This window comes from Papilio machaon, chromosome 4 (assembly GCF_912999745.1).
Source record: "Papilio machaon chromosome 4, ilPapMach1.1, whole genome shotgun sequence".
Taxonomy (NCBI): domain Eukaryota; kingdom Metazoa; phylum Arthropoda; class Insecta; order Lepidoptera; family Papilionidae; genus Papilio; species Papilio machaon.
In genome coordinates, this window is record NC_059989.1 from 2,431,234 (window position 1) to 2,455,591 (window position 24,358).

The 24,358-nt window shown below is 31.9% G+C and overlaps 3 protein-coding genes across 3 annotated transcripts; all 3 read right to left on the reverse strand.

Annotated features, from left to right (window-relative positions):
• Positions 1-52: 52 nt before the first annotated feature.
• On the reverse strand, positions 53-2,283 carry LOC106718529 (15-hydroxyprostaglandin dehydrogenase [NAD(+)]). Its single transcript, XM_014512642.2, has 5 exons — positions 2,185-2,283; positions 1,107-1,346; positions 759-932; positions 467-621; positions 53-278 (listed from the first exon to the last, which is right to left on the reverse strand). Exons 1-5 carry the CDS (start codon positions 2,281-2,283, stop codon positions 128-130), a joined length of 819 nt encoding a protein of 272 aa, XP_014368128.2. The 3' UTR covers positions 53-127.
• Positions 2,284-3,599: 1,316 nt separating this feature from the next.
• Positions 3,600-5,519, reverse strand: LOC106718528 (15-hydroxyprostaglandin dehydrogenase [NAD(+)]). The gene is made up of 5 exons (XM_014512641.2): positions 5,339-5,519; positions 4,935-5,174; positions 4,584-4,757; positions 4,201-4,349; positions 3,600-3,767 (listed from the first exon to the last, which is right to left on the reverse strand). The coding sequence occupies exons 1-5, from the start codon at positions 5,441-5,443 to the stop codon at positions 3,614-3,616; spliced, it is 822 nt and encodes a 273-aa protein (XP_014368127.2). The 5' UTR covers positions 5,444-5,519; the 3' UTR covers positions 3,600-3,613.
• Positions 5,520-7,580: 2,061 nt separating this feature from the next.
• Positions 7,581-11,483, reverse strand: LOC106718530 (15-hydroxyprostaglandin dehydrogenase [NAD(+)]). Its single transcript, XM_014512643.2, has 5 exons — positions 11,307-11,483; positions 10,724-10,957; positions 9,939-10,112; positions 8,091-8,245; positions 7,581-7,878 (listed from the first exon to the last, which is right to left on the reverse strand). Exons 1-5 carry the CDS (start codon positions 11,400-11,402, stop codon positions 7,731-7,733), a joined length of 807 nt encoding a protein of 268 aa, XP_014368129.2. The 5' UTR covers positions 11,403-11,483; the 3' UTR covers positions 7,581-7,730.
• Between the last annotated feature and the right edge of the window lie 12,875 nt (positions 11,484-24,358).

Below are 24,358 nucleotides of genomic sequence, written 5' to 3' on the forward strand. Positions count from 1 at the left end.
GCCTTCTGAGTCAGTTGGATAATAAAATTAAGGTAAATACAAAGAGACGAAATGTAATCAAAAGTTTAATTGTTCGATATAACAAATACATCAAGTCACAGAAACACGTGAAAGATAAGTTTAAAATTCAATTGTATATTAGGTGATCAAATAATGCGATGCCCTTGTTATACAATTCAGTCACTTCAACGGCTGGTTTGCCACCAGCAATCAACCACACGCTGCCGCTTGCTCCGTTCTTGTATGTGTCGACAACTCCACGAGCCGCGGACTCCGGACTGTGAATATATGACAGTGTTGAACTTCACACTACAGGAAAGGTTAAATAAGATGAACAAATAGACCAAGAGTGATAACGATGAACTCGGATATGTATTGCATGGACAATTTTGTGGGTTAAAATAGATTAAATACTCAAATTCCTTTGTTACAATAAATTCTTACTAAGTCGGAGTATTTTTGTTACCTTTGCCATTTCAATTTCTTCAACGTTTCCGCGATACCAGCTTCTACCTTAGAATCAAAACTTCCCATTTTTTCTACGGAGAGTAGAGGCGTGTCGGTCGCTCCGAAGCAAACTGTCAGGAATCGAACTCCAGTTCTTGAATAATACAAGTCATTCTGGAGAATCACAACAGAGGCTAGTTACTTGAGGAATGACTTCAAAAACTATAGTATATTTTTCGAGTATAATATTATTTAGTGTGTGGCCAGTTATATTTTTAAAATAACATGTTTCGCTTGAAGAAGATACTTACACCCATTGCTGTGGTAAACTTCAAAACCGCTGCTTTTGTTGCGCTGTAAATTGGTGTATCTGGTACGGCACAAATAGCTGCTATCGATGACATATTGATCACAACACCACCTTTGCCCCCTTCGTCTTTGCGCATCAGTTCTAATGCTTTTAAAGAGCTAGTCACCAACGCTGTCTGGTAAAAAATAACAAGGATTAAGAAGGTTCAATGAAGTTTTGATAGGATAGTATTGTTTTTAACACGTTCTATGCTAATAAGATTTCGTATAAAGAGAAATCGCAAGACGAGTCAGTGTATCGATTTTAACAAATTAATGAAAAATAATTTTAATTAAAAATAGCTACTTACTACATTGATGTTTATTTGTTTAACGTAAACCTGCAAATTGTCGTTGAGAACGCCAGCATTGTTAATCACGATGTCTATGTAGCCGAATTCATCTTTGACTTTGGCAAACGCTGCATTTAATTCTTCAGTATTTGTTACATCGCATTTAATGAATTGAACTTTATTGTTTCCGTGTTTGGAGTTTAGTTCATTTTGGAATGCGATACCTGCTTCCACTGCTATATCTAAGATAGCAACATGCTGTAACGGATATAATCAATTATTTTTTACGCTTTTATCAATTACTGCATTAATGGAAAAATATAAAGTAGTTACTGATAATTATCATATCGAAGTAAACAGGTTTTATCCACTTTAGGTATTGTCACAACACCTCTATCTAAATATTTCATCCAAGACGGATTGAAGACGAAATGTTCCTGAATGTACTTCCAAGAGTCGACTGGTTATTCGCATACTATTTTACTAATCTCATCTTACTCTTACTATTATAAATGCAAATGTTTGGATGGATGTTTGTTTGAAGGTATCTCTGGAACGGTTTAAGATCTTGATGAAATTTGGCACAGATGTAGAACATAGCCTAGAAGAACACATAGCCTACTGATAATTTTTTTATTTCTTTCCGCGCGGATGGAGTCGCGGGCGACAGCTAGTATATCATAATTTTTCATATGTTAACTTATATAACATGTGTAGATTAATTTTCTCGTATTAGATTCATCTTTGGAGGAGGTCTATTTTCAACGTCACGTATACATCTTGAAATGGTTAAGCGGGCACAATTAATTTAATAATAATTAATTTAAATAAGAACTGAAAAAGGGAAGTATTGGAGTAATCCAAGAATTATGTGTTCAAGTATACCGTAGGATTAGTTACAATGACTGAGACAATTTTTGTTGTAACTGGAACACCACCAGCAGAGGCCACACTATACAAAAACAATTTGATAATGCGATTAGATTAGATTTTTATAAGCATGTATGTATACATGTAGTAAAAGCGAAATACAGTCTCCCTAATTTACTGGTGTATTTGTTATTTATTCATGACTACTTAGAAATGACAGGTTTACCTTTGCCTCTTCTGCCACAGCTATCCGAACAACCCTGGAACCAATACCAGTGGCCGCTCCGGTGATGAAAATTACTTTATCTTTTAAGTCGTAAGCCATTCTTGCTAATGATAATTCATGAACAATGTCAAATATTATATACTGTTTTTTTATCTATAGATATTTATTGTAGATCGGCTGACTGATGCGGGAACTGATTAATTTTGGATTAAGCTGACTTTATTTTGAATGAATTTTATAAAAAACATGAGAGGCCATGTCCGCTGATGATTTTGAGCACGAGTTTCGCGGGTACCTTAAGTCGCAGCAATACCAATCGTGCCCTTGATGCAGCTGATGTGAATCCGGGTGAAGGACCAATGACTGATCCGGGAACTGAATAATTTTGGATTAAGCTGATTATATTTTCACGATGAATTTAATAAAAAACACGAAAAAGATGCAAATCAATTTCTTTTATAATTGCGGTACTTTTTTATTTCGCCGAAATCCAGTTTATAGAGCTTGGTCTGTTGTTTTGATGGGCCCAGGTGTCATCAGGTGTGGTTTGGGCTCTTCGTACAAGATGCAAAACGAATAAGATAAAAAAAAAACGTCAAAATTGAATAGAAGTCAAAAATAAAATGTTAAAAATGTAAAAGTTAGTAAATATAAAAGTCCAAGGACGAAACTCCGAGGACGTAACATCGGCAAAGTTATCTAACTCGGTGGGCTTAAGTAAAACTATTATATATAGGTCACTAGCGTCCCTCTGACAATGGTAAAAAATGGCAACACTGGGCCTTGCCCTAAAATTTGTGAAAATTGCCTTCGTTTCATCATCGTCAATTATGACAAAATAATTATGAGATTTTTCATCTATTTTTTTTACTGCTCCACATATTTTAACACAAGTATTGTCGATAACGATATGATGGCAAACGTCAAAAATATTCGTGATAGGCCCACAGTTCGTAGAGAAGGAATTACGAGAACTATAAGTAAATATTAAATTGAAATTCATACGACCGACGCGACGTGATAAATATTAAATGAAACAAAGAATAGTGTTATTAAAGATAATGGATAACATAGATTTCATCATAAACAATGCAGGTAGAAACAGCGTAGAATTACAAAAAAAATAATTGACATTTTTTTTAATAATAAGAATCATTATAGAATGTACTTAATTTTTCATGTTGTCATTTATTCCTGTTAATAATTATTCTCTGTTACGTTCTGTTACGTAGTTATTATCTTAATGTCACGTGAAAACCACTTACAAATATCACTGATTCTACTAAATGGCAAGAGATTGAGAGGGCCGACCTCATAGAAATGGGAAAAGGGCACAAATAAAATTCGGTTTTTACAGAAAAATTATAATTTAACTAGTTAAAATACATTTAATATTAAAAAAAAATAGCACGAAAAATTAAAAATAACATTACGATCCGCTGGTGTCGTTACAGCGATTTTGGAGTCCCTCCCTGACACTTAAAGTAATGTCTACAGGAGGCTTATTACCAGCTATTATCCACGTTGAGCCATTATCTGCTTTCTTTATTACGTCAATTATACCTTTAACAGCTGACTCAACCCTGGAAATAATAAAATGGAACAATTTTTAAATTTCAACGCAACTTTTATACATTATTTTAATGAAAGTTTTACCTAAAGAACTAATTTCATCGTGACTGCACACTTTTTAGCCTTATTAAATGTTAGATATCTAGGCAAAATGTTAAGAAAAAATGTAGGAACAAATGAGTCATGGCGAATCATTTTTTCCGTTTATGTTCCGTATTATCACCTGTACACCGTTGTAAATCTGAATGTTATCACATCATCATTTGACATTCATTCTCCTTCTTTCATAAATTCCCATTCCAAATTTAAAAAAAAATCAAAAGAAAAACCAGCAACTATGAATGCGTGAGTTTTGGTTAAAGGATTTATCTACCAAAGGTTTTCTAGATACATAATATTCCACATTCCCTACTTGCCGCAATAAGTGTTTTTAAACTTTGTTACCTCTGTCTTTCTGGAACTTGTGAAGTAAAACATTGCGTACAGCCTTTGTCGAAAAGTTCCGAGTTATGTTTGTGAAGGATCGCAGTATCGGTTGGTCCAAGACAAACTGACAATACGCGAACTTCTGATTTCGAGTATAATTTATTGATCTGAAAATTAAAGCAAAACTAATTTAATCAAGAGACAGGGTTGTGTATTGTGTCAAGCTAAAAACTTTCGTACTTATCGCACAATTTGATAATAACTTTTCTTGTTGTATTATAACATTATTACAGCATCTTCAAGTAACTTCAGTTAAAATAATTGATACGGTGATAACTTATAAAATTCAACATAGACGATAAAGTCATATAAATAAATTTAAAAGTTGAATGATAACATACAGCAATACTATTTGTAAACTGTAGAACAGCTGCCTTTGTAGCAGAATACACTGCTAGACTGTCACTGGGTGTAAGAGCCAGCCTAGACGATACGTTTAGGATGACCCCGCCTGATCCTCCTCTATCCACTGCCATCGTAGCTAATGCTTTTAGAGTACTGGAGATAACAGCGGTCTGAAAATTATAAGCAATTCTTTAATCATTTAATAACTTCTTAATTATTTTGTCATAACCCTAAGATCCAAGGTAGCCAAAGTGGCTTCTAAAAATGTTACATTTAGGAGCTAAGTATTATTTATCTTCTGGTACCTTTTCAATGCTGAAGTTCAATAAGAAAATACACGTACTTACAAAATTTATGTCAACCATTCTCTTGTATAAGTTCTCTTCAGCGCAAAGGATTGCTGCATTGTTAATGACTATATCAAGCCTGTGAAACTTATCTACTACTTTGTTGTAAGCTTCGTTCATTTGCTTTTCATCAGATACATCACACTTTATGTACATCACCCGTAGTGTGCCGAATTTATTCTTAAGCTCCCTCTCTAAGATTTCACTTTCACGTTCCGCCAGATCAAGAAATGTGACATGCTGTAATTATTAAAAAAAAAATATAGTAACGTTTGAGTGAGACAAGGTGCAGTCCCTCCGAAGGTAATCAATAGAAAATTTGGTACGCCAGGATTGAAGTATTGGTAGATATCGTGATGAATAAGATTTATCTAATAAGTAATAGCGTTCTCTTACAAACTCACCCTAGCATTTTCTGATAGTATACTCCGGACCAATCCAGCACCAATACCTGTAGCACCACCGGTCACTAGAATCACTTTTCCTTCAAAAGTAAAGTTATTTTCCATGTTTATTTTAATAGCAGTTTAAAAAAAACTAGACATATCTTTTCGCAACGCATGTATTTTTTTAAATATTGAATAACATAAAACGTTCAAAACATGACGACAGCAATGTTAAACTAAATACGCATATCAGTTTGAGATTCAATAAGCGGTATTGCATAAGCAATTGACTACGTGCCTTATCTTTCGGATAAGATAAAATTCGTAAACAACTCATTTAATTTCGTTAATTTAAGTGATAACTGTTATTAACGAAACGCTTTTAATAAAGGGATTTTTTGTATAAATCTCAGGTAAAACTTTAGATTAGGAGGGAACAAGCAAGTCAAGTCAAGATTATTCTAATATTATATTCTTACGGTCCATTTAAATTTTTTAAAAGTTGATTTAATTTTAATAATAATTTATGAAAAATTATTGTAAAATTGGAGACTAAGAATGAGGAGAAATTACATTGCCTACACACGCATGTTTAAACGTCTGTAGCAGGTTTAATTTATAACAATTATAAGTTCAAAGAAACAACAAAAATCATATTACGTTTTTTTCTGCAGCGTCGTTATAACAGACGTGACCATCTTACCAAAGATGTCACAATAGGTTTTATAGCTACGTAGTTTATAAGACTTAGAAATGCTGTAAACGTACATTTTTATAATACTCACACCAACACAATTACTGAACTGAAGTACAGCACTGTTACTGCCGCAATAAATAAAATAACTTGGAGGCGGTTGCTGTAAAGCCGCGACAGAGGAAATATTTAGTATTGTCCCTAAAAATAGATGTTGGCCAATTCTCAGACCTACTGAATATGCTCACAAAATTTTATGAGAATCGGTCAAGCCGTTTCGGAGGAGTACGGTGACGAAAACTGTGACACGAGAATTTTATATATTAGATTGTAAATGCGATTGTATTAATCGTTTTTGCAATAATAGTTGATTTAAATCGACTATTTAACTATTATTAACATCGTTCATCATTTTAACAAACTTAAAATGGAAAATATCAAAACATACATTGTACAATAAATTAGGAATTTACTTAAGTACTTCATAGAGTATTTTGTAAGTGTCCATGGTTTATTGACCCATAGCAGCATTTTTTGTAATATACACTTCACCGTTTTCTTTTTGAACCTAATTAAATGCCTTCTAGAGTTCATTATCTTTAGTTTTGTCACGTTTTATATACATGACGCTTTATTTAAATTTATTACTTGGTTTTTAATCCACCTTGAATAGGGAGTTATTATTGTCCAGTACAGCTGCTTGTGAAGGAAAATACTTACATACATTTTTTTGACCATTAACTTAATAAGATCTTATACAAAATGTAGACAAACACGACACTAATAGGTATTTGTGGATTAAGTTACTCCAAGGTTTGTTTATTGATTATCTTGTTTTTTTTATAACCGTAAGGTTCTATGTCGAAATACTCGTATAAAAATTGTGTAATTAATCATCCCCTGTCATGCTTCATAAAAATCGAGGGTAACTGAGTTTTTATATGTACTCGTACGAGTGCACTACTCGTAGAAAAAGACAAAATAAAATTCTTTTGGGTGGGATTATCCTTGATTAAGTTTTTAAGAAGATTTCATCAGTAACTGGTCCGATTCCATTTTCTTCGTCAGATATCAATACTGCTTTATTTTTAACTAGCTTTTACCCGCGACTCCGTCCGCGCGGAATATAAAAAACCATTATATCTTTCTGTCTGTAAGTCTGTCCGTAAGGTCGCGTTTTTTTTAATTATATTTTTGGAATATTCCTTAATTAGTTTATGATTATTAGTAACATCATTATTTGACGTCAATTATTAACATCTATATATATAAAAGAAAGTCGTGTTAGTTACACTATTTATAACTCAAGAACGAAGATGAATCGATTTGACTGAAAATTGGTGGGCAGGTAGCTTAGAACCAGGAAACGGACATAGGATAATTTTTACCCCGTTTTCTATTTTTTATTCCGCGCGGACGGAGTCGCGGGTAAAAGCTAGTTTATTATATTTGAGAATATAATAAATGACAGTAATTTATGTAATAATAGTAAATAATAAACAATTTATAGTTTATTCACCACACTTTTTACAATAAAATTAGTTAATACAAATAATATGTGTTGAAAATTAACTTTTTCCCCATAACATTACTGACTCTTCATACATAAATAGGTACTTATTACTAAAAAAACTTCCTTCTATTAATTATTATTTCTTATGAATACAATTTGTATGAATAAAGTAACAACCTGTATACAATCTAACGACCTTTTGTTCAGAATACTCCCTGACTTAACGTTTTGTATGCGTTTTTAACATTTTCCGTTATTTCTTCAGCTGGCCTGTTTGAGGTCACGAGCCAAGTGCTTCCGCTATTTCCATTTCTGTACGCGGTTAGAAGACCTTCGATCGCAGACTGCACACTGCAATGTATTACAATGCATACATTTCAACGTGTAACATTGTACGTTTTAACAAGTAAATAAAAGCCTAAATAAGATCTTACATTAGTACATAAGTAGAGTAAACATTTACTTATTTAATATTTTTTTTTACATAATAATAAATGATTAGACATTAATAAAGTGGAAAATGCAATAAACTAATTACATGGAAATTGTATTAATACGAGTACCTTTGCAGAGGCAGTTTGTTTATACCGATCGTTATATTTTCATCGATATCTTTTATAAAACCACCAAGTTTTCGTGGATCCAACAGAGATGTGTCAGTAGTACCGAAGCATACAGTTACAACACGGACTCCGAATGATTGGAAATTTGGCTCCATCTGGAAAAAACGCAAGATAAAGGTAAAGAAAAAAACTATTCTTTGTTTTAAAAGGCAACTAATAAGTTTTGTAAGAGTTGAATGTAGTCGATGTTCATATATCACATAAAATATCTTATGTTACGTTGAAATAACTCCAACAGTTCTTTTCAAATATCTTGGCGGGCCAAGGTCATCGGCGCAGTACAAAACCCCAAATCCCGCTACGCCCCACTACTGATTAAATTAACTTCTGTGCAGTGACTCACGCGTAATCACAGTAATACAAAATTGCATTACAAAATTAAGAAAAATTTATTCAGAAAAACGTTCAATATTTAAAAACATAGTCACCAATGGTCGAGTACTAATAAAGCAAACATAGATATTTTCCTTATTGGCATAATATGTATGAGTATACGATAAATTTTATTTAATTGGCTTAACATGACCTTCCTAAATATTGAAACTCCGACGGCCACAACCGTCAAATTAAGGATATCATTATTTCCTACATTACTACAACAAAGGATATACGAAATTATTTATTGCGTAAACATTGCTAAATTATAATTTATAACATTAACTTCGAATAGTGATATTTTGTGCAAGGCGATATTTTTTACAAGTCATATTTCTATATACACATTACGTAATACCGTTTGATACTCGTATATTTATTTATTTATAACATGGCATATTATGTCAAAGTCATTCTAACACGGCCACAGCCTTTAAAAAAACACAATCTAACTAAGTCTGAGCTTAATAGCAGTTTCGATTTTTTTTAATTATAAGGATGTGGTATGGGTATAATGTTTTAGATGTAACAAATAAGGCAATGGTTATTCCAAACTTATAAAGTGTACCTTATTCAAATTAGTTATTCCTTTTTTTAAACATGTATTTAAAAAAATTGTTCAAGCGTCGATTGTTTTTAAAATGTATCCCATTAATGATGCATTATTATCTAGAGGTTATCACAAACAGAACGGAACTGAATTTAGTGATAATGGTAGTTGTATTGGGAGCTATTGCAGTTCCAAGAATTTAGGTCGGACTATGTTTAGCAGCGGAGTTATTAAACCTTCCACTGTAGCATGGTTAAAACAGAACAATTTACTACCCATATCACGAATAACTAAGGTACATGCGACAAGTAAGGCACTTTGTACACAAGGCGACATACGAAAGTTCTTGCCTGCGTACGAGTCTCTATGACATTGTATGGCGTAAGTGTTTAGCAACTAACATCACTGAGTTCCTATATTTTTTATATACTTTGAATTATATTTAATTGTAAGATATTTCACCCAAGTAGATTTAGTGACATGCTGGCGGACGGCCGTACAAAAATTAAGCCAAAACTTTAAGGTTTATTAAACCTTGTACGCTGACCCCACGTGAGTGGAATAAGGCCAGGGAGATGATGAAGAGATATCAATGTATATATGCTGATATAACTGTGGTTTACTACTGGCGAGACACATGTATTGACAAATATTTTTGTCTCTGTTTTTACAAAGAGTATTTGAGAGATCACAATTTAAGTCAATACTGTAACTGCAAACAGACATATTTTCACAAAGAACCATTGCCATGGTGCTGTCTCCCTCAACCTTGATCATTTCGGTCCGATAGTAGTCGATAAAGTATTTCTTCTAGTTGTAGGTCTACTAGCATTTAATGTAAAAACATAAATTATCTCACTCACCCCAAAGCAGTTGCTGAATTGTAACACTGCACTTTTCGTTGCACTGTATATAGGTAATAACGGTGTTTGCATTAATCCAACAATAGAAGAAATATTGATAATCGTACCACCCTTTCCTCCCTGATCCTTGCGCATCCATTCAAACGCTTTTAGAGTACTCGTTATCAATGCGGTCTGTAAACATGACAAGGTTAACGGTGAGTCAAAACTATTAACATTAGAATAGAGACGTCTAATTTTAAAACTAACTTCTCTAATTCTTATTCTGTTTTATTCATTCGTAAACATTAATAGTACATGATAAAGTTTTGTATTTTAATATCAGGACAGTTTACCCTTCATCATTGTTATTCTATGACACAGTAATTATTGTTAAAAATATCCGAAAAGATTTGTTCAGATAAACTCTAATTAATATTAAAAAGGACATATTTCACGCCTTGCAAGTTTTTGTTGATTTGGAACGGATTAATAGGATTTTTTATCAGTATAGTAAAAGAGCAATAACAATTTAAATAAAAAGCTGCATTCACGTTCAGTAGTGCTGTGTGAACACCGACGACTGATAGAACAGCGACACCCGAAATTAGCTGATAAAATGCACGTTTATTAAATATACTTAAGCAATAATTATGATAGTTATTGCAATTTCATAAGTTTTCTCTTATTGAACTCACTGTGTACCAACAGTTTGATCCGCTGCATTTAATTTACTTTGTTATCTTCATTCACTTGTAAGTACTCATGTTTGTTATTTGCGTTATTGCTGCTATTTGGATACTTACCACATTAACAGCTATTGCTTTTTCATATGATCTTGGACTGTCGTTCATAATCCCTGCATTATTAATAACAACATCGATGTATCCATATTCTTTAGTCGCAATGTCGAAAGCGTTTTGCAATTGTGTTGTGATGTCACATTCAATGAATTTCGCCTTATTCTTTCCATGTTTATTGTTCAGTTCTTTTTCCAGCGCCTTTCCTTGAACGACGTCAATATCTAAGGCAATGACATTCTGCAAAATAGTGTGTGAATTTATTTGACACTAATAATAATAAAATAAAAATTATGAATTCCTTTCTTTTTTTTCGTTTTGGGTACAAATAAAAGACAACTAGTTTTTTTTTGCTTAAATGTTATTTGTTATTTGTTATCGGTTATTAATTATTACAACGATTATTATTAAAGAATAGTTTTCTATGTTAAACCGTGGTGAGGAAAAAATTAACATATTTCGGGCGCACGCTATTATTGGTACAAAAGTATGAATCTATTTTTAAAGCGAAAAAAAATTAAATGGATTTAAAGTCTAGTAGAGCTGCAAGAAAAAACTTATATGTTTATATTATTATTACTAATATTACCTTTGCACCATGATCCAAAACTGTTCTCACAATTCCTGCACCAATTCCACTAGCGCCACCAGTAACCAGGAAAACCTTATCTTTTATTTCGTACATTGCATGTAATTTGAACTAACAATGCACGTTGTTATTGGTTCGAGCGTCAGATTAGTAATGCTTGTGGCGGCTGAATGAAGCGATGCGATGCGAGCATCCGAACTAAAGTGCAATTGTACCTTGAGACGAATCACTAAATATATTGTTAAGTATATATTAAGTGCCTATTTATACAAAGGTAATGGTGTCTACGTGCCCTTTTTTCTAAACCAACCTAAGTGCTATTAAGATTCAACCGTGATTGAAACATTAAATAAAAAAGTCTTGTGTAAATAATGTAATAAAAAATTATCGCAAACCTTTTTGAGGTTATATCTAATTTTGAAATACACACATTATATATTAAAAGATAAATAATATACATATCTTGTGCAAACGTACAAGTTTTTCTAGTGCTAACATAATCAATAAGATCTTGATACATATTGAACTAAAATGTATACTTTTATGGGATAATAGAAAACACATTAACAATTTGCCATGACTTAGTTCTTTTGTATTTACTGAAAAATGTCTCATAAAAATAAACCGCATTAACATTAATGTGTTTAAAACAGGATACAAATAAATGAAATAAATTGTAAGAGAGATTGTGTGTGTTATCTGTAAGTGATTTTACAACAACATAGTAGGTAACACTCTGTTTGTGTAACATATTAGCAATCGTGTAATAATGTGTTGACATAACCTGAAAGTAAAATAACACATTGTAGAGACTTTGTTTGGGATCAGAATTAGTGTTATCTTAAAACACAGTGTAATCTTACTATCTCACTAAATAAATGCGAATGTTTAGATGGATGGATTGACGGATGTTTGCTATAAGGTATCTCCGGAACATTGGCACAGATGTAGAACATAGTCTACATAGGCTACTTATTAAGTTTATTTTAATGCCGCGCGGACAGAGCCACGAGCGACATCTAGTGTTATATATTACTAGCTGTCGCCCGCAGCTCGCTAGCTGTCCTCCGTCCGCGCAAAATTAAAAAAAAAATTTAATTTGTAGCCTATGTATTCTTCCAGACTATGTTCTACATCTATGCCAAATTTGAGCAAGATCCGTCGAGCTGTTCTGGAGATATCTTCAAACTTCGTTGATTGACACTGAAGAGTTATAATAATATAGTTTTAAGTTGAAGGTTGTATTAAAGTGGTTTTAAAATGAAACAAAAAGTAGTTTTCATTGAAAACTCCTGTTTTATTTTTGTTTAGATTAATCTTATGTAAATTTTTGAGTATTTATGTGGTGCATCGTATTTTATAACACACTAGCTGTCGCCCGCGACTCCGTCTGCGGGGAATTTAAAAAAGACTTCATAAGTAGTCTATGTGTTCTTCCAGAATATGTTCTACAACTGTGCCAAATTTCATAATGTTTCTTTGTGCCGTTCCGGAGATACCTTGAAACTAACATCCATCCATCCATCAAAACATTCGCATTTATAATATTAGTATCATAAGCGCTCAAAATTAAGTAAAATTGAAATAATCTCAACTGTATCTGTAAATCTGTGATTTCACCAGCGACGAATAGGCACGATTTAACATTGATAACTTTTAATTCGGAAATATTAATCGTAAAATTGAAAAAAAAAAAATTAGATAAGAGTTACCTATCTTAATTAATGGAAATAATGTTTAAATTTCTGAGCTGTAAAATTTGATATACCTACGATCTACAATTTAAACGTTCTTATGCCTTTTCCCGCCGTTACTGTTTTAATAGCAAAATAATTATGAAAGAGCATAGTTGTGTACCATATGAGGAAAGATTTGCTACTTCTATTTCTAGTTCAAATAAACTTCTCCAGAAAGTGGATTAAAAAGTCTTGATATTTATTAGCTTTATTTGTGACAACTATAGTACAGTCTATAGTTTATTTTTACAAATGTTATAACAAGACATATGTCTTCATATGTGTCGTCATATGTCTCTAGAAAAGAAAAAAAAATAATTATGCCATCATGAAAAATGACAGTAACAAACTTTGTAAATTCCTGGGTAGTGGATAGTGGATTGGAAAGAACATGTAAATTTTAGGATAGCAAAAATTGTCGAATGCGAATTTTCGCTGAACCAAAATTTAACATAGTTTGTGCATACTGTAGTTTTCCAATTCCATGCACATTTTTTTTCTATTTTTAACAAAGCAATATATTTTAAAATTCACTTTGCGTACTTGTTTCGTAGCATTTATATTTATACAGTACCTATTTTCTTTTTTATTCCAACAAATTACTGTATTTAAAATATTTGATTTGTCCTTTATCACAGTGTGTTTTTGCTACCGGAATGCTTGTACAAAATTATGTGTTTTTTTAAAGAATAAGAATCATGGCAATGTGTTATTGAAGTTGTCAATAGAAAGAGGAAGGGGAAATATTGCTTTTTCCCCTTCCTATGCGTCCCCTCCTCCGCCAAATAAACTTTCCCTTCCCAACATTTCCTTATTAGAAAAGGATGGGAAGAGAAGAGGTACAAAATTAGGCTCCAGCACGCACATTCATCACACAAAACGCGGAATTAATTCTACTTCTCGCCTGTCTTCTGTCCAGTCTTGGTTTTTCAACGGTCAAACCGGCCAAGTGCATCAGTTGTGGGTTGTACCACTTTAAAATATATATTATTATTATTACATGGTATAAATTAAAAATTACAATTTTAAATACATTTAATTTCAATTAATTTAATAGGTGCAATTAATAATTTAAGATAAAGTAAGCAACATAATTAAAAACTCAAAGTTTTAACTACTGATGAGCAAGGAGCGTTAACTTAACAAATAACTACTTAACCACTAAACAAGGGAAAGGCGCCAGTTGCTGCGGACTTTAGTTTAAAGCGTACTCGTTGGCAATTATATCACCTCTAAGTAAATGTTTACAATCTTTTCATAAGTATTTTAACTTTCAAGTTAACGTAGCTATAGGCATTGAAATTAGGTATTGACAATTTTCACTACATTTAATTTTTTAACGTGTTGATTTGGATTTAATCTGTGAAAGATCTCTCTCTCTATCTATCTATCTATTATTAGCATGGCGGTCTAGGGGTATGTTGCCAGAAATTGTGCTCTGTATTTATAATTTTATTTAAGTTGCGTCACGTTAAAAATAAAGGTGTCGTTGCGTTTAAATTTATCTAGTCTAAATTGTTTAATCATATTCCCCACTTTACTATGATATACGGTTAAAACAATGGCTATTTGACTCTTTATATCTTTGCATTGTATTTTTAATAATCAACAAAAATAAATATCAAAATAAAAAAAAATATATATAAGATACTAAAAGAGTCTAATCAAATCAATTTGTCAATGTGCTGTTTTCAAAGTCAATGGAATATCGAATGTACTGTTCGTATTTCTTTTCAAGTGCGCTCGTTTTTTGTGACGCTTCTATTCATTCCGTTTAGCACCGGGTTGAAACGTTTCATGCTTTTACGCCGGAGCATATCCGCGAGAATGCTTCAGCGTACTCCGTCGTTCCATACATTTTTGTCCTCCTCAACTACTTTTCGCAGTTCTGAATAGGAATATGTCTGGCATGTTTGTTAAATCACACTCACATAAAATTCTATATTTATTGGAACGATTGGAACGAAGTTCCTTATCGCGCGTTGTGAAAGGGGGCTAGACGGAAAAAATTCTTACGAAAAGTTGTCACGACACTTTTTGCTGTAGTAAGTATGTTCACCATGGCAACGACGTGACAATATATAACGAAAATTCATAGAAATAAAATGTACTTCTTGTGAAGACTTAAGTTTTTTATTCATAGAATAAACATTGGTTCCTTCACTAATTAATTGAAAGGAACTTCGTTCCATCCGGGTGTCCCTTGACACCTCTCAAGTTTTTTTTATAGTTAATCATAACTATAATCGTAACTATAAGGTACGTTAATCATAAAGTTCTGTAATCACTTTCATTGAGTAATAAGAAAAGAATAGACAAACTGAAATTATTTAAAAATTGTAAATTATGGTAAAATTATGACAAATATGCGATTGGTATGCAAAGATGCATTTCATTATAAGATTTCAAAGTACAAAACAATAAACAACGTATTAAAATAGAAAAATATTGTTCGAATTTGGCAATTGTAAATTCGTCTCATCGACCAAAACAAGATTTACTGAAGTTATAACTTTATAAAACAGTTAGGATTTTCAGAATATTTACAGGCCGTTAACCGCAAACTATGTTCAGGTATGGCTAATTAATTCCATAAAGCATCACCCCTATAACCAACAAAGCTGTTACAGTTTATACAAAGTTATATACTTTAGGTATACGGGATGTTACCACACCGTGTAAATATTGTTAGGGTATACATAAAATCAATTTTACGCCGAGCTTGCAAGTTTCAAACGTGATGGTTTATTCGCTTGAAGAGCTACTTGTGTGCATTACACGGTCTGAAAACTGTTCAACAAACAAGCTAATAGACTGTTACCTAGGACATAGATGTAGGTTACCCGATGGATAGGATTGGATGTGGGTATATTGATATTATAACACAACCTTAAGATGTGTAAAAATTAAATTATTTCTGCGAGTCAATCAATTTTATTATAAACCAGCTGTCGCTCGCGACTCCGTCCGTGTGGAAAAAAACAAAAACGTTATGAGTAATCTATGTGTCCTTCCAGACTATGATCCAGAATATGACTATGTTCTGTGCTAAATTTCAACAAGATCCGCTAATAAGAAATAACTTAATTCGCTTCCCACTTAGAATCAAATATCGTACAGCGTCAGAGCTATGTATATTATATATGTATGTTGCTGTTTCAAGTTTAAATCTAATTGTAAGCGTCAAATGACATTTTAGCTAAATAGGTTGAAATTAACGTCCTCGACTATATTTAGCTATTACTCCTATCATTGTTCTTAAACAAAAAGATGCTTCAAAACTTTTTAATCATTTGTCATAGTTTATTTAAGTGTTGACATCAAGGTGCATAGAGCTTTCACACTTGTTGCCGTTTCCTATTAAACTCCAATTTACTGTGCCGCGCTGTTCTGTAACCATTGACATTATTCAACAGCTTTGAATACGGGAAATGTGAAATAGTAATTTCGGAATTCTAAAGCTAAAAATATACTTTAATAAATAAAGTTTTCAACTATAACCTGTCAACTTTTTTAATTGCATCGAAGCATTATTCCAATCACAAGATTCGAAGACTCAACTATAACCTACTGAGTATTGGTTGAATCCATTTTATCTAATACATATCTATCTAGAACATCTAACATGGTCATACACACAATTTAAAAAAGCTTTAAATTGTGAAATAACAAGAAATCCGTTCTGGAGCAACGCTTTACCTACAAGCATTTATCATTGCCAAAATAAAGAAAAAGTAGAGCTCCAAATAAATGCTGGTAGCTTTAAAAAGTGAATACTAGCCAAAACAAAATCAGAACAGGAAATGTTATCGAGAGTAACGTATTATATACATAACGCGAATATTTGTGATAATATCCAACTTTGTATTAAAATACTTGCAGCGGCCTTTTTATCGGGCGTAAAGTACACCTTTTTTCATAGGCGAATGCTTTATGCATACTCCACGCCCTGGGAGACGCGGTAGTTATATGGGATTCTCTTTCGGATGGGAAGCATACCAACTAAACCCCTATGTTTCTCAAAAGCATCGGGACGGGATCACAGGCACGCTTTCGCTTACGTCCGCGACCCTGTCTGGCGTAAAGTACAACAAAAATTTGTGCTACGCCCATTGATGTTAAAGTAAGCTAATTTACTATTGTATTCGCGTTGTTTGTTGCTTACACCTTGATACGATTCAATTAAAAAACCTAGTTGGTATCTTATAGAGTAGTTAATACACTAATTGGTCGACCAAAGGTCAACAAGTTGACTGATTAGTTATTACATTTGTTCAGTGGTTACCAACTTGCGGGTCGCGATGCGAAATCTTAGTATCACCTTTCAATGACTTTGTCTTAATTGTCACCACCCAAAGACACTAGACTAGTTGATCGCTTTTGGAGGCGCAGTGTTACTGAATACAAAATTATACGAAATGAAATCTTCTTTGATTCGACTATATGAATACTGGCAACTTAAGAAACAAAAAAAATCATAAGAATGAGAAACACTCATTTCTAATCAACAGTAGTGGAACAATAGTTTTTTAAAATTCAATATCAATGCAGGAAATTTAAACGATTCTCGAGCCGTACATTTTCAATGAACTGATAATAACGAACAAACATCAAGCATTCCCCAAGTTGAAGATACATCAGAATTGCAACAGCTAGTGATTGAAGTTCTATTGAACAAATTATAAATATTAAATGTTAAAAATTGTAATAAAAATTAAAATTTTAATTGTAATTTTTATAATGACAAGCAAAAGAATCCATTAAAATTGTGATTTCTTAATATTTTTACGTCACAAATTTTTTTCTGCCTCTCCTAACACATTACCATAGTTTTATTATCATCAACCCAGCGATTTAACAACGCATTGAGAATTTTTTATATAAGATGACTACATAAAGAGCACAAAAAAGGCTGGTATAAAATAACCCAGCGAACTATAAGCGGTTGCTAGAATTGCAAATTATAGATGCAAATGTATTACAAATGGCTTCTAGAAAAAAAAAAACACATAGAAATTACCATTCTTGTGAAATGAATAATTATTAACTATTGCGTAATTTATTCCTTTAAGATTAAACTATGCAATCAATTTTTCTATTGAACATAATAAGATATATACATAAACATAAACGAGTAATGGAGTAAATAACTTGTTATATTCTTAGATTGGCGTATAAATTTATACAGCGATAAAAAAAAATCGGATTCCGCAAAAAGTGTCGTTATAAAGGCAAAATAAGAAATTTAAATATGAATCTAATGAATATTAAGTGGTCATTGTTGTAAAAGGCGGCGGCGTCACGCACGCAGTCTCCCAGCTTCTCAAGTTATTGATCTTTTACAAGACAACGACTTCTAATATTGCGGATGAAATATTATTCGCCCACCTGATGATGATTTTTTACATTTATTCAAAGCACAATTTTTTTGCACCTAAATTATTACGAAAAAATTTCTTGATTTATTCAATTAAGACTATCATGTTGTCAAAGACTTCGTCATTGTTAAATTTATACAAACCTGAGTGTTTATTTTTTCGGCATAATAAGTCTGTGCGTTCTCTTCCAGGTTGTATTTCTGTGAAAAATTTAAACCAAACCTATTTAGTTGTTCAGAAATACCATACATACATATAGTAATACCAGTAATATTATTGTCTTCATTAATTATATCTGCGAAATAAAATAAAGTCACTTGCATTACTTTTTTTACATCTAAAGATAACATTTAAAATATTGAAAATTTTAGAACCTTGAAAAGTCATAAATGTATTCAAATAAAAACGTGTTCAACCAAAAAGCTCGATGAATTTACCAAACAACAAAATTGGAAAAGTTTGCCAAGTTGTTATAACTTGAATTGAAACTCTAAAGAGTTTTATTAATTTATAACGCCATAAAACATAAGTACTTGCATGATACATTTATGTTTTATTGATTTTGTAAGAACATAATTTCTCGTTATTAGTCCTTATTTATAAGACATAAGTAGTATTTATAAAACTCACTCTAACCGTTTATGTTCCGAAACAGACCCAAAAACATGTTGTTATCCCATTCATTTATATAGAAAAAGATAGTGAGAAAAATACGTTTTTATACATGTATTTCAGCAGAGGAAACTCAATGAATGGTATAAAATTCCACTTCCTATTGTCATTTGTAAATGAGATTTCAAAAACGAAACCTTTTCAATACGGTAGAGCTTTGCATCAAATGACATTGGCAGTTGTACTGCCTAGGAAGTTTATAAGTGGAGTTTGATATCAAATCCAATTACGAGTAACTCACGCACTTGTTGTAGAGCTTGTTTGCATTGCGAGCCTTTGACTATAGAGAAATGGACTAGGCAAAGATTCGCCGATGTACTGAATTAATTTAGACACTTCGCTTGGTAAAAATTGTGAAATAATGATAACACTTAAATTTGTATACATATCATATTGACTTTACTTCTTTATGAATGCATAAACATAAAATAACTGTGAATTTTAAATGACAGGTCCTGTCACTTAAAAGTCAAAGTTGTGAACCGTACAAGGTATGCCTGGCGGCTGATTCTACCAGACGGCATAATGACGATGTAAGCTTGATGCTTATTGTTTGAATTTGCCTGCAGGGTTTAAATAGCAATTAGCATTTCAGTTGTCTATTAATAGTTTAAATTCTACAGGAGACAATGATGCACCTAAGATGAGAACGTTGCATGTTGGAGGGTTATTTAGATAATTTGACGTGATGTGACAACATGAAGTTATGTTGAAGATGCACTACCTGCCCATTATTATGTCTCAATGGTTTCAGAGTAATTTTTTTAAATTCAAATCAAAGTAATTTCTTAAATGCACAAAGGGCTATATAAGTAAAGGGAGTGGATGAACTGTTAAACACTTTTATACGTAGTTATCGCGACGTATCTTATATTTTAATTCTTATTTTTTATAAATACGCTTTTTCACAAAAAGTAAATAACATTTAACATGCGAAATGAGTGTTATTAAAGTGCGATTTGTGCATGAACAATTCCGCAGCTGTGCAAACAACTTGCTACCGGATTGTCGAGTAAATTTAATTAAATTTATTTACGTTTTTAGCTCGGTTGTCTCTTAATTTCTATTAACAGTTACCTCCGATTTAATTCAGAGAAATTAATAATTCTAGAGTACTTCATGATAAGTACATCTGTAAAGTTGATTTGATTTAAGCATTAGAATTAATCTCTTAATAAAATACATCTAATACCAAATGCTTAAAACGGGGATCTTTTCCGTATGAACGTGCCATTTTGGAAAGGAATTTTTAATGAGGTCATATACATGCCATAAAATAAATCTGACATTGTGCAGATTGGCTACATCGTAGCGCAGTGACTACTTGCGTTTTGTCCTATATTACTTTCCTTTTTCACAGTTTTTTTTCGAAGTGCATGTGAATTATGGTTAGAATGATGGTCAATGAAGTGCCCAAAATTATTCGGGCTATTGATGGCACGCGTGCCACTGGTTCACTATTCCTGGCTTTAAATCAATGAGACAAGTATAGATATGGACAAGTATAGTTTCGTATATTCATAACTAGTCAATATTTACGTTTTATAAGTTTAATTTTGTAAATGTAAATTCACTTCTGCATTCGCTACATACACACATCTCATGTAAGCAAATAAAAATGAATATAACTCAGCCGGGAAACTCATATAAATATTAAACTGCAAGCTGTAGTGAATCTGCCGAGCTGAGTTGTAATAATGGATATTAAAAATTAAATTGCCCGAGAGATGTATTTAAATTTAATATTTGAAATGTACTCTAATTTTTACTTTACAAGCTTTTATGCATTTTATAACTTATCAATGTGAGTATTATAATAAAAATAAACGTGTATTAAGGCGTTGCTAAAATTATTAAATATAAAATAGGTTCTGTTTGATTCTAAATGTTTGGTTCTAGATTAATGGATATTATAAATTAAAATGTGTTATTAAAAATAACATTAGCAGCATTCGCTTTGTAACTTGTCATTCGAAATAATTAAACATAGTAATCTTTACTAATTTATACATTATCTCTGATTTATCAAAGTTAGTGAGAGGGATGACGATATGTTTTATACATGACATTTGTAATCAGAAACCGACGAATAATTATTACACATATTTTTTATTTCATAAAACGTAATTTATCTACTTCATTTTGTTTATATCTTTGTACTTTAGACTGTTCTAGGCTAACCAGTTACGGTTTATTTTAGACTAATGCGCCCTGCAATAGTCTGGGACCATACATAACAGACCTATTCAATTATTAATCAAACATTCTGCTGACCTGATTTTAAAGTTATTCTAGAATTCGGTCAATGTGAGTTTAAATAAAACGAAACTGTCAGTATTAGCGACATTAAATATTTAGAGTTCTCTAGAATCGCCAAGTGCCAAACAGAAGGACTGCGAAACAAAAAACGAAAGTAGTGAGTTCGAACAAGTGAAAACAAACATTATATCGGTGGTAACGATGGCTACGTTTGTGAATATATAATTTTTTTTTAAATAACTGACTGCATATAACTGAAGAAATTAAAAAAAGTTTCTTTTAAATTTGACGCGTGTTTCATTTGTCTTTTTGTTACTTTATTGTATTTAAAACAAAATATAATTGCTACAAAACTATTACACAACTGGATTGTCAGAAGTTTGAAAACTTATCGCAAGTGTAATCAAAGTTTGAAAACAACTGTGCCTCCTCATTGCCTCGAGCAATTTATAAAGACAATATCTAAGTCTACGAGAAAACTTGCCAGTGATATTATTTTAGTGGCAAGTATGTGAGTTACTTTTATCCTTATAGTTATATCGAATACAATAACTAATTAAAAAAAAACTACTACAGGAATGAATGTAAAATTTTTCTTTTTACTTCTAATTCTTTTTCTTTGTATTACGTTTTTACCACACTTATTTACTAAATACATATTTGGAAATATCTCTGGAACATATCGCTAAAACATTTTGACGTCAACGTATTGCTCCAAGCATATTGCCCTCGAGTTGAGATATCTGTTTGCTGGTAAACAAAGACGCTCCAAATAAATATGAAGAGCACTTCAAGAAATCACAAAAAAAAATTATTAAGCTACTTTGTTCTACACAAAGTCGACAGAAAGAGATATCGAAAAAAACTCGACTGGTTCGAGAATCTCGTGAAGGGTAATCTAATTTGCTAAAGTAATGAGACACATTTAGAAATAACCAACTGCTCACTTGATTTTATCGATATTTAAAGCTAAAATTTCATTAAAATTCTATCAATTTCGGTAGCTTAATTAGTTTACGTGATATTGTTATTTGTTGTATTTTTATAATGCAATAAACAGGAGGAGTGAAAGAACATAGAAATTCTTATAACAATAAAAAAGAGTCAATCATAATTTCAATACGACAACATATAAGTTCTTGATTTATATTCAAGAAGTTATACGCAGAAATATATTTTTACGCAGGCCCCTGAAGTTGTCAGAAAGTAACTTTGCTCGGCTCAAGAGTACTCGAGTGGAATACGTGTTAGTAGTATAAGTAAGCCCCTGAAGAAATTTGTCACAAGTCAAATACTAAGACTGGTTACGAGGACACTATAGAATCTGAATATTTTTAAAGAAACAAAACGTAATGTAATTTACACGAGTATCTACAAATCTTATGTAAATTTTCATAACTGTTATTTATTATAACCTAACATCCTTTTTGGACGTCAAGTTGGTCTTTAACAATATAGAACTAAAATTCACAGTCAAAGGATTGAATTATCTGTAGTATATACAACAATGAGTTAACTATAAAATTAATACGTAAAATCACATAAGAAAATTTATATATTTAATCTAAGTTCACATCATCTCTATGGCCTTAGGTGGGGTCGGCACACAAGATTTTATAAACCTTAAAGATTTGGCTTCGTTTATTACCGCTGACCGCCTGCCTTTCACCAACCCAACTTGGGAATAAGTTAACAACAATAGATATTTACGTAAACTCTGGACAAATACGAGGTTACGTAAAACGTTTGAATGCAGTTTCCGGTAAATTGAATGTACCATCATTAAGCCTTAACGCGGTCGCGACAATAGCGTCCCGAGGGCGATAAAGAAAGGATAACGACCTACGTATTCAGTTATAAAGGAAAATAACCACAATGAAAATTGCAAAGTATTTTATTGAAGCAAGTACGAAGAGAAATATGACAGATAATATAAAAAATATAAACTACTAGCTGTCACCCGGGACTCCGTCCGCGCGCAGTTAAAAAAAACTAAATGGGGGGGGTTATGAAAAATAGATGTTGGCCGATTCTCAGACCTACTGAATATGCTCACAAAATTTCATGAGAATCGGTCAAGCCGTTTCGGAGGAGTACGGGAACGAAAACTGTGACACGAGAATTTTATATATTAGATTAAGGCTTTACACTAATCTAATTAGGTCTTTTACTTAACATAGTAAAATGTCTTCGTGTTCATTTGATAAGAATTTCATTTTTAATTTTAAATTAATTTGTTTCAAATAAGTTGGTTTCATTGTGTTTTTTATCCATCAATGGTAATAATTGATTTTTATATTTATAGCGATTCGTAGTAATTATAAATGGATAAAAAAAGATCTTTCTCCTAAAAAAAGAGGTCAATTTCTTAAAATATACCCGTCGAAAGTTAATCTCGGCTTTCATGACATAGCTTCGGTACGTCAGCCTGAAATGTAAGAACACATCATACAAGATAGAATAAAATTTCTATATTTTACAATTTGAAATGATCAATGTATTTCGTGATAATCTGAAATGTTTCTGTGGCTTCAAGGAAAAATTACAGAATAAGTCTACATATGTCAACATATATTGTATTCTTAATTATTATTCTTCTAACAATACAAGACACACCAAAATGATATTATTTTCAAGCCACTTCTACGAGTTTAATGTTTTTTTTTAATTCAATATTATTTTTTCGTTTAAGTCACAAATATCACTTCTTTTTGAAACAATGCAGTACATAAATATGAATCGCAAACTTTTATTTGCGTCAGTGAAATTCTAACAAGTAACTATTCAAAAGACTAGCATTCAAGCTGTTATTAAAGTTGACACAAGGGACGGATTTAGAGTTGAAGCCACGTTCAATATTAATGAAGCGGAAGGTCGACTTATTTTGAGAGATTCGTCCGAAATTTAACCTTTTTAAATTTACTTTTTCATGAGAAACGACAGCTCGTTACTCCTCTGGGTATTCTATAGCTAATCCTTGAAAATTAAACGACAACCTAACAAACTA

Coding starts and splice junctions, on each gene's coding strand:
- LOC106718529 (XM_014512642.2), bottom strand. CDS start 2,283: ATGGCTTACGACTTAAAAGATAAAGTAATTTTCATCACCGGAGCGGCC. Junction 622..758: donor AGTTTACCACAGCAATGGGT/GTAAGTATCTTC, acceptor GTGATTCTCCAG/AATGACTTGTATTATTCAAG. Junction 279..466: donor AAGAAATTGAAATGGCAAAG/GTAACAAAAATA, acceptor ATATATTCACAG/TCCGGAGTCCGCGGCTCGTG.
- LOC106718528 (XM_014512641.2), bottom strand. CDS start 5,443: ATGGAAAATAACTTTACTTTTGAAGGAAAAGTGATTCTAGTGACCGGT. Junction 4,758..4,934: donor GAATGGTTGACATAAATTTT/GTAAGTACGTGT, acceptor TATAATTTTCAG/ACCGCTGTTATCTCCAGTAC. Junction 4,350..4,583: donor AGTTTACAAATAGTATTGCT/GTATGTTATCAT, acceptor TTTAATTTTCAG/ATCAATAAATTATACTCGAA.
- LOC106718530 (XM_014512643.2), bottom strand. CDS start 11,402: ATGTACGAAATAAAAGATAAGGTTTTCCTGGTTACTGGTGGCGCTAGT. Junction 10,958..11,306: donor TTTTGGATCATGGTGCAAAG/GTAATATTAGTA, acceptor ACTATTTTGCAG/AATGTCATTGCCTTAGATAT. Junction 7,879..8,090: donor AACAAACTGCCTCTGCAAAG/GTACTCGTATTA, acceptor AATACATTGCAG/TGTGCAGTCTGCGATCGAAG.